Source organism: Salvia miltiorrhiza, unplaced genomic scaffold (genome assembly GCF_028751815.1).
Source record: "Salvia miltiorrhiza cultivar Shanhuang (shh) unplaced genomic scaffold, IMPLAD_Smil_shh original_scaffold_251, whole genome shotgun sequence".
Lineage (NCBI taxonomy): Eukaryota > Viridiplantae > Streptophyta > Magnoliopsida > Lamiales > Lamiaceae > Salvia > Salvia miltiorrhiza.
The window spans coordinates 20,026-30,713 of record NW_026651509.1 but is presented as its reverse complement, the minus strand read 5'-3'; the positions used below and the strand labels follow the sequence as shown (position 1 = coordinate 30,713).

The following is a 10,688-nucleotide window of genomic DNA, read 5'->3' as shown; positions in this document are numbered from 1 at the left end:
ATGATGATGCTAAAGCCAAACTCAAGCACAAGAGTGATCTTGGGTGTGTGCCTTGTGCTCGTTTCCTTGGCCCTCGCAAACTCCAGCGCCACCTGCCCCGCCGACGTCGTATTGAGACTCGATTCTTGCTCCCACTTCACTACTTGGATAGTCGGCGGCGGCGGAAACCCTGAAAAGGCGGAATGCTGCGGCGTCATTGGTGGTCTTGACAACCAGCGGGCGGCCGACTGCCTCTGCGTAGTCCTCGGAGGTGATCTCCTCGGCAACAAAGTTGATTCCGCTCTTGGACAGATTTTGAATGCCTGCAAGAAGCAAAAACCTGCGGGTTACAAATGTGCTTAATCGCTAATTTAATCAGTTTTTGGAAGTAGTAGTTTTGTTTTCCGCCTTTTTTCGATCACATATCTTTGCATAACAAAATAACTAGTTGATTTTTCATTAAAAAAAATATATTTTTCATTTATCTAGTTAAATAGTTAGATTTTTTATAGGATATTTATCTTTTGCAGGATCTTAAAAAGACTTCCAAATATTTATCAAATAGATTTTAAATATATTTTTGTACTATTTTAATATCTAATAAGTTAATACTATATTTTTTAATATAATATAATATACTCCCTCCGTCCCTGAAATGGCTTCCTCTTTGGGGACGGCACATGTTTTAATAAAAAGTTGTAAAGTGTATTGATAGTGGAGAAAAAGTGATATAATTATTATTGGAAGTTGTGAAAAGTGTTATAATTAGTATTGAGAGTGGTGAAAAGTGAAAAGTAAGAATAAATAAAGTATTATTAGTGGTGGGGTAGGTTTCCAAAAATGGAAAGAAAGAAAGAGGAAGTTATTTGGGGGACGTCCCAAAATGGAAAAAGAGGAAGTTATTTTAGGGACGGAGGGAGTATATGTAATTTACACATATACCCTTAAATTAATTAATAGTGATATACGTAATAGGCAATATATATTTTGTGCCCAACATATATATATATATATATATATATATATATATATATATATAGGGAGAGGTTCAAGAAAGAACCATAAATAAAAGAAGACCGGAGAACCATTTTCAGCCATTCGATCATCAAGATCTACGGTGGATGCATCATCTTGTTAGATGAATGCAGATCCTGGGTTCGAATCCTGAAGGGAGCATTTTTTTTTAATTTTTTTAGTGCATTAATTTTAACAGCGAATACATTAATTTTTACAGTGGATGCATTAGATTTGATGGTTCTCCCGTTCTCACAAATAATGTAGTTCTCTCTAGAACCACACCCTATATATATATATATATATATATATATATATATATATATATATATATATATATATAGGGAGGGGCTATACAGAAAACTCCCCTTAGACTATAATATAAGAATAAATCTTAACCATTTAAATCTAATCTTGGATGGCCGAGATTCATTCCCTGTTGGGCGTTTTTAACATTTTTTGTAATCTTATAATTCATACATAATATGCGGTACAGGGTATAATTGGGGCTGATGATTTATTCTCTCTCTTAATTAGTTATCTGTTTTCGAAAATAAAGCCTCTTTATGGGAAAGAAAATGTTATCAAAGCAAATGAATAATGATAAAATATTTCAAAGAAAATTCAAAGATAATTCCGGATGAGATCGTTTGAAATGAGGGTAACTGAAAAAATTGAGTTTTAATTATCATTTGTTGTGCGAATTAGTTGACAGTATGTAGATGTATAATTGTACGAATTATTTGTGTTTTATGGGTATGTGATTATGTACGAATTATTATGTTTGAGCTAGTGAATTATTGTGTTTTGTGAATGCAAATATTTTGTACGAATTATTATGCTTGAGCTAGTGAATTATTGTGTTTTGTGAATGTAAATATTATGTACGAATTATGTGGTTTGAACTAGTGAACTATTGTGTGTGGTGAATGTAAATATTATGCACGAATTATGTGATTGAACTAGTGAATTATTGTAATGCATGCGTATGTGCATTTGACATACTGTTATAATTGGTTTGAACTAGTGAACTATTGTGTGTGGTGAATGTAAATATTATGCACGAATTATGTGGTTGAACTAGTGAATTATTATAGTGCATGTGTATGTGCATTTGACATACTGTTATAATTCGTACTTGTTCTTTATGTGAAGGGTTATGATTCGTACACAAGTGATACCAATTAATCTTTGTTTTTTGTCTTGTTTTTTGTTTTGTATTAATCAAATTGGGTTGCAGAAATACAGAAATGGTCCATTGTTGTGTTGATTAATTTGGGTTGTCAACAGTTTCTGACGTGACGTGAAGATTTCAATTTGCTAATTACCGTGTTTTAATTTTGATTTAGGTATAGTGGAAAAAGGATACATCCTTAAATGTAATCCCCACAATTAAGGAAAACGTATCTATTAAAAGTTTAAAATTACTTGTTTACCCACTAACACAAACTACCGAAAAAACTGCTGCATAAAGTATTAAAATGATCCAGCCATTCATTCATACATATCTAATGGCCTATAACAGTTCCTATTTTATAATCTAACATTAGTTTTTATTTTAGCCTCACCCTATATATATATATATATATATAGGGGAGGGCTACAGTTAAAACACTTCTTAAAATATAAATATAAACATTTTTTAATGTACGAATTTTATCCAACAGGGTTACGAATTCATCCAACATGGTTACGAATTATGAAAAATAAAATTTTTGCTACCTTTGGGATTCGAACCCAGGACCACGAATTCATCCAACAAGGTTACGAATCAACCGTAGATCTTGATGATCTAAGGGTTGGAAATTGTTTATATTTTATATTTTAAGAAGTGTTTTTATTTTAGCCCTACCCTATATATATATATATATATATATATATATATATATTTGGATAATTAAGATTTTGATTAGGTAATACATTAATTAACCTAATTATTGTTAATTGTTGACTTTGTTAAAATTAGGCCAGTTGCAACTTTATGATTATTGGTCTATAACAAAAGTGGAAGTTAGAGCCTCTGCATTTTGATTTGATTTTATATACACCTTTCAATTGCACAAATTCCACAATGAAAATATAATATTGGTATTTCGATAAAATATATCTGAACAAAAAATAATTAAATATTTTTTAAAAATTTTAAGTTATTTAAAAATTTTGGTTCATAATTAAAAGAGATTTAGTTAGTTTTATTATTTTCAATAGTACTTTTTTAATATTTTTTAATTTTAAGAAAAAAATTATTAAAAAATTACAACAAAAACTACAATGTGGAGAAAATAATAAAATTAACTATTTTTTAAAATTTGAATAAATTTTTAAATAAATCAATTATTTAAAGTATTTAACTTTTTTTTATCCGAACATATTTTTATCAAAATAGCACTGCTAATTGTAATATTACCATTAAAGCACCCCTGAAAAAATGAAAAAATTAATATGGAAAAGCTATTAAAGTCGTTTTAATTAAACCAATAAGAAAACATATCGATATGTGGTATATATGCATTAGCTACATAGAGTGTTTAAGTTCTAAACGAGTTTCCTCGAGATATTTAAGTGGTGGACATATTCCTAATATAAAATGTGAAGTTCTTGTTGGAATAAATGGCTTAATTTGAATGAGTAATTAAAAGCCAATTGGAGAAATAAGGAGTCTGGCGCAGAGGAATCAAGTCTCCTCTGGCAAAACGATTCCTCTGGCGCCTCGACTCCGCTGACTCTGACGCAGAGGAATCAAGTCTTCGCTGGCGCAGAGGAATCAAGTCTTCGCTGGCGCAGAGGAATCAAGTTTCCTCTGGCGCCTCGACTCCGTTGGCGCCTCGACTCCGCTGGCGCCTCGACTCCGCTAGCGCTTCGACTCCTCTGGCGTCTTGATTTCTCTGGTCTGCCGAGTTTGGCTTTGTTCTGGAGCGAATTTGGCTCTTTCATTGAGCGTCATCGCGTGGAGAATTTGGGTGGATAAGGTTGCTGACGTGGCAGCATTTGGATCAGACTGGTGAGGTGGGGGTGGTTGGTTCGCAACCCTTTGACCGAACCAATGCGATGGTTCGGACTATGGCTTGGTTCGAATAGACACCCTTGGCAGACACCTCTTCATAGCACCCTTCCTTCTCCTATAAATACAGCCCTGCAGAATGAGATTAGACACACCAAAATTAATTCAGATAATTAATTTTACTCATTCTCTCTTCTAGTTCATACTCAAGTCCCGAGTATTCTGTAGTTCGCTGGAAGTTCGAGTTCCTAGTACAAGGTCTCGTACTCATTAAAACCGTTGTATCTTGGGGACATTTGCCATCGAACCGTGTGTACTGTGCGGGGCAATTTTGTCTTACGGAGAAAGAGTCCAACTCTTGCCTCGGTTCCTACATTCACGTCGTTATTCTGTCCGCATTTCTACACCCGTCAATAACAATCGTAAGACAAAAATTCTGTATAGAAGACGACGACACCACCCAACAACAATGTTCCATCCAACAACAATGCTCCACCAGTTCCGACCAACGTTCCACATGCTCCAGCACCTGCTGCTGCCGAAAAGCCGGAAAAATTCGCAGGTTCTGAGTTTAAACGTTGGCAGTCTAAGATGCTTTTTTATCTTACTACTTTGAATATGACTCGTTTTGTGAATGAATCTCATCCAACTGTGGGGGAAGACGATACTGATTCACAATTGCGGATCGCACATAGTGACTTTCTATGTCGTAACTATATACTGAATGGGCTAGACAACACTCTTTATAATGTCTACTCTAGTGCGTCCAAGGAACTATGGGACTCCTTGGAGATGAAGTACAAGGCAGAAGATGTCGGCTTAAAGAAATTTATAGTCGGTCGTTTTCTAGACTTCAAAATGGTTGACAGCAAAACCGTTGTGGAGCAAGTGCAAGAATTTCAACTCATCCTGCACGACATTCTTGCCGAAGGTATGGAACTGTCTGAATCTTTTCAGGTGGCTGCGGTGATAGAGAAATTACCACCACATTGGAAGGACTTCAAGAACTATCTCAAGCACAAACGCAAGGAGATGGGACTTGAAGACTTGATCGTTCGCTTGAGAATCGAAGAGGACAATAGAATCTCCGAAAACAAGACGAACAAAACTTCCATGGAGGCAAAAGAAAATCTAGCCGAGTCTAGCAACAAGAAGAAACGCAAGTTCAAAGGCAAAAATCCAGACTCAAAAGGTCAAAAGAGGATCAAAGGAGATTGCTTCAACTGCGGCAAACCCGGTCACATGGCAAAAGATTGTCGCAAACCGAAGAAAGACAAACACAATGGTCACCATCAAGCCCACGTGATAGAGACAAAGTCTGTGCCCCTCGACTTAGGCGAACTTGACTTGTGTGCCGTCGTAAACGAGGTCAATATGGTCGGCAGTCCAAGAGGATGGTGGATCGACACCGGTGCTACCCGGCATGTCTGCGCCAACAAAACAATGTTCTCCTCGTATGAAGCTCTCTCCGACGACAGAAAACTGTATATGGGCAATTCTGCCGCATCCTCAATCATCGGAGTTGGAACCATTGTGCTCAAGATGACGTCGGAACTCAAGGTAACCATACAGAAGGTGCTGCACGTTCCCGACATTCGCAAGAACTTGATCTCAGGATCCGCCTTGTGCAACGCCGAATTTAGACTAGTGTTTGAAGCAGGCAAAGTTGTAATGACCAAGAATGATCGCTATATAGGAAAAGGCTACCTTGATAATGGCCTTTTCAAGCTTAATGCTATCCCTGTACTTGTACGTGATAATGAAATAAAGGAAAAAGTTACTTACTTGGTTGAGTCTCCTAATTTATGGCATGATAGATTAGGACATGCAAATCTAAACACACTACGTCGTTTAGTAAATTTTGACTTATTGCCAAAAATGTCCTTCAATCAACACAAAAAATGTGAAATTTGTGTTGAAGCAAAAATGGCAAAATCTCCTTTTCATTCAGTGGAAAGATCAACGAAACCTCTTGAATTGATTCACACCGATCTATGTGATTTAAAACTTGTGCAAACAAGAGGTGGCAAGAATTACTTTATAACTTTTATAGATGATTGCACAAGATTTTGCTATGTGTATCTTTTGAAAAGCAAAGACGAAGCATTCGAAGCTTTCAAAACATACAAGAATGAAGTTGAAAATCAACTAAACACCAAGATTAAAATGATTCGAAGTGATCGAGGAGGTGAGTATGTTGTACCGTTCGAAGAATTTTGTCGTGAAAATGGGATTATTCATCAAACAACTGCACCTTATTCTCCACAATCAAATGGTGTTGCAGAACGAAAGAATAGAACATTGAAAGAAATGATGAATGGTATGTTGATAAGCTCAGGTCTATCACATAACATGTGGGGGGAAGCTATTCTTTCGGCTAATAAAATTTTGAATAAATTACCCCAAAAGAAACAAGATAAAACTCCATATGAACTATGGAAAGGAAGGAAGCCGTCCTATAAATATACAAAAGTGTGGGGGTGCTTAGCAAAAGTTGAAGTACCTAAACCCAAATAAATAAAAATAGGACCAAAAACTGTTGATTGCATCTTCATTGGATATGCAAACAATAGTAGTGCGTACCGATTCTTGGTACACAAATCGGAAGTACCCGATATGACTGAGGGAATGATTATAGAATCAAGAAATGCCATATTTTTGAAACTATATTCCCTAAGAAAGAAAAGAATGATACAAGTTCGAAAAAGAGAACTTATAATGAAATTTCGCTTAAGGATAACGGACCAACACGTGAACCAACACCGCAACCAAGACGCGGAAAGCGAACAAAGACTGCGAAAACCTTTGGTCCGGATTTCGTAGTTTATACTTTAGAAGACGAACCAAAGACAATCAAGGAAGCATTGTCTGGTCCTGATGCCGATCTATGGCGTGAAGCTATCAATAGTGAAATCGAGTCAATCTTATCCAATCACACTTGGCATATTGTTGATCTTCCTCCGGGAAATAAACCATTGGGTTGCAAGTGGATTCTTAAGAAGAAGTACAAAGCCGATGGATCTATTGATAAATACAAAGCACGTTTAGTAGTTAAAGGCTACAAACAAAAAGAAGGGTATGATTACTTTGATACATACTCTCCAGTCACCCGAATTACGTCCATTAGAATGCTACTTGCTATAGCCGCATTATATAATCTTGAGATTCATCAAATGGATGTAAAAACAGCATTTCTAAATGGAGATTTAGAAGATGAAATATATATGGAACAGCTCGAAGGGTTCGTGATTCCTGGCCAAGAAAAGAAAGTTTGTAAACTTGTAAAGTCTTTGTATGGACTTACAAACAGTGGCATGAGAAATTTGACCAAGCAATGATGGAAAACGGATTCAAAATCAATGAATGTGATAAATGTGTATACATTAAAGGAACATCCGATAATTTTGTCATTGTTTGTCTCTACGTTGATGATATGCTAATTATGGGTAGCAATAATAAAATAATCATAGAAACCAAGGAGATGTTAAAGAGAAACTTTGACATGAAAGATATGGGATTAGCTGACGTGATTCTAGGAATTAAAATCCTTAGAACACCCGAGGGAATGGTCTTAGCACAATCTCACTATGTTGAGAATGTACTTAAGAAATTCAAAACTTTTGATCTGCCTCCGGCTAAAACGCCCGTTGACCTAAGTATACACTTAGCCAAAAATCGAGGAGAACCCGTATCACAAACAGAATATGCTAGAGTTATTGGAAGCCTAATGTACTTGTCAAATTGTACAAGGCCAGATATAGCATATTCGATTAGTAAATTAAGTCGGTTTACAAGTAATCCCGGAAAGGATCACTGGACCGCATTGACAAGAGTGTTGAGATACTTAAAACACACAATCTCTCATAGTATACACTATTCGAGATATTCCGCAGTTTTGGAAGGATATTGTGATGCCAATTGGATATCCGACACTAGAGACTCTAAATCCACAAGTGGGTTTGTATTTACCATTGGTGGAGAAGCAATATCATGGAAATCTTCTAAGCAAACATGTATAACCCGATCTACAATGGAATCGGAATTTATTGCTTTAGACAAAGCCGGCGAAGAAGCCGAATGGTTAAGAAACTTCTTAGAAGATATTCCCTGTTGGGAAAAACCTTTGCCTCCTGTTATGATACATTGCGATAGCATGGCTGCCATAGGGAGAGCAAAGAATAGTTTGTATAACGGTAAATCTCGACACATTCGTCGAAGACATAATACCGTTAGACAATTGATCACTACAGGAATAATGTGCATTGACTATGTAAAGTCAAAAGACAATATTGCGGATCCGTTTACTAAAGGTATTAATCGTGATCAATTGTATAACGCAGTGAGGGGAATGGGATTAAAATCCACACGTTAAGAACTTTCATAGTGGTAACTCAACCATGATGACTGGAGATCCCAAGAACATGGTTCAATGAGACAACTAAATTATGGAAGTTCAAGTTGAGCACTTGAAACTTTCAAAATCCATTCTCATAGTTGCTCAAGTGCAAAGCCTGCAGCTTGTGGTAAAGGGTAAGCCATAAAAAACTTTTAATGATTCCTATAGCCTTATTAGGTGGAGTATGGCAGGATACTCTTTATAGGAGATCACCTATACAAGTGAAGAAGTGGGGCCGCTTCAAATTATCAATAAACACTTGTGAATCCAAGAAATGGTCCAAGGCCGAAATGGACACAACATGAGAACGAAAGATATTAGATCTATTATTGTGTGTATGTTGTTGACTAGATTTACACAAAAGTTGACCGGTTCAAGACATCATGTTCACCGAACAACGAGTAAATCCGATGGCATTACACTAAGGAAGGTTCAAAGCTAACAACTACCTATCCTAATGCAATAATGGATCGTCGGGACTTAGTTTTTTGCATTTGCATTAATCATCATTCATGTGGGGGATTGTTGGAATAAATGGCTTAATTTGAATGAGTAATTAAAAGCCAATTGGAGAAATAAGGAGTCTGGCGCAGATGAATCAAGTCTCCTCTGGCAAAACGATTCCTCTGGCGCCTCGACTCCGCTGACTCTGACGCAGAGGAATCAAGTCTTCGCTAGCGCAGAGGAATCAAGTTTCCTCTGGCGCCTCGACTCCGCTGGCGCTTCGACTCCTCTGGCGTCTTGATTTCTCTGGTCTGGCGAGTTTGGCTTTGTTCTGGAGCGAATTTGGCTCTTTCATTGAGCGTCGTCGCGTGGAGAATTTGGGTGGATAAGGTTGCTGACGTGGCAGCATTTGGATCAGACTGGTGAGGTGGGGGTGGTTGGTTCGCAACCCTTTGACCGAACCAATGCGATGGTTCGGACTATGGCTTGGTTCGAACAAACACCCTTGGCAGACACCACTTCATAGCACCATTCCTTCTCCTATAAATACAGCCCTGCAGAATGAGATTAGACACACCAAAATTAATTCAGATAATTAATTTTACTCATTCTTTCTTCTAGTTCATACTCAAGTCCCGAGTATTCTGTAGTTCGCTGGAAGTTCGAGTTCCTAGTACAAGGTCTCGTACTCATTAAAACCGTTGTATCTTGGGGACATTTGCCATCGAACCGTGTGTACTGTGCGGGGCAATTTTGTCTTACGGAGAAAGAGTCCAACTCTTGCCTCGGTTCCTACATTCACGTCGTTATTCTGTCCGCATTTCTACACCCGTCAATAACAGTTCTAGTGTGCGTGTATTAGTGCAATGGTGTAATGTTCAAATTTAAGGTCAAAAGTTTGGGATTCGAATTCACAGTCATATGATCCTTAAAATTATTTTATCGTTTTAATTTTTATATAAAAAAGTGAAATTCTAAGATTTAATTTCATTTGAATAAGTTATTAATTACACTAGCATTATATATGCTATTTAAAGGGGTGTTAGGCACTATACTACAACCCAAAATCAACAACAAATATGTAAACGAACAGCTTACATATATCATTGCATTTACTTGCCGTAATAGTATGGCTCTTTAAATCTAAAAGAGGAAACATATTGAAATTGTGTTCGCTTTGCTTTGGCCTTTTTAAAATTTTAGGCACATACAATTTTCCAGAAAGATAAGCAGAAATGCCCATATATATATTAATATATATATGTATAGTCATTATAAAAAGATCCAGGGGGGCCAACCGGGGGGGGGGGTCTCAGTCTGAAAACGAAATTGAGATGGAAAGTTTGTATTCTAATTTCTAAATAGGAAAAAAGTGGCTCGTGGGAAACGGATGAACAGAAGAACTAATTGAAAGATAATATATATATTTAAATAATATTATCGTGAAAGGTAACAAACAAACTTATACACATCGAAATATTTTGTCTAATTCTTATAGGAAAGTCAAAAAAGAAAAAAAAGGAAAATTGTAAAATCAAGTGGAAAGAAGTCGGCGGCGGCACAAAGGGCAGGAATCATGCAAGGAGAGCCACTTGGATATGCAATTCTGATGGAAAACATGAGCGCACGCCACTTTCTTTGCCGCCCCTCCCACGCCCAACTCCTCCATACAAACTATACACTCGCCGCCGCCCTCCACAACCACCGTCGCCATTTCATCCACCGCCGCCGCTCGACACTGCTGCTCCTTCACCGCATCGGATTCATCCATCGACGTCGCCAAAGCCATGTCGAGGTCGAACACTTCATCCATGCCGGTATGGGGCGACATCTCACTTTCAAATTATATATAAA

At 37.0% G+C, this 10,688-nt stretch overlaps 1 protein-coding gene across 1 annotated transcript; it reads left to right on the top strand.

The window, feature by feature from the left end:
• LOC131003634 (putative lipid-binding protein AIR1B) lies at nucleotides 1-342 on the top strand. The gene has a single exon (XM_057930168.1). The coding sequence runs from the start codon at nucleotides 1-3 to the stop codon at nucleotides 340-342; it is 342 nt and encodes a 113-aa protein (XP_057786151.1).
• Nucleotides 343-10,688: the final 10,346 nt, after the last annotated feature.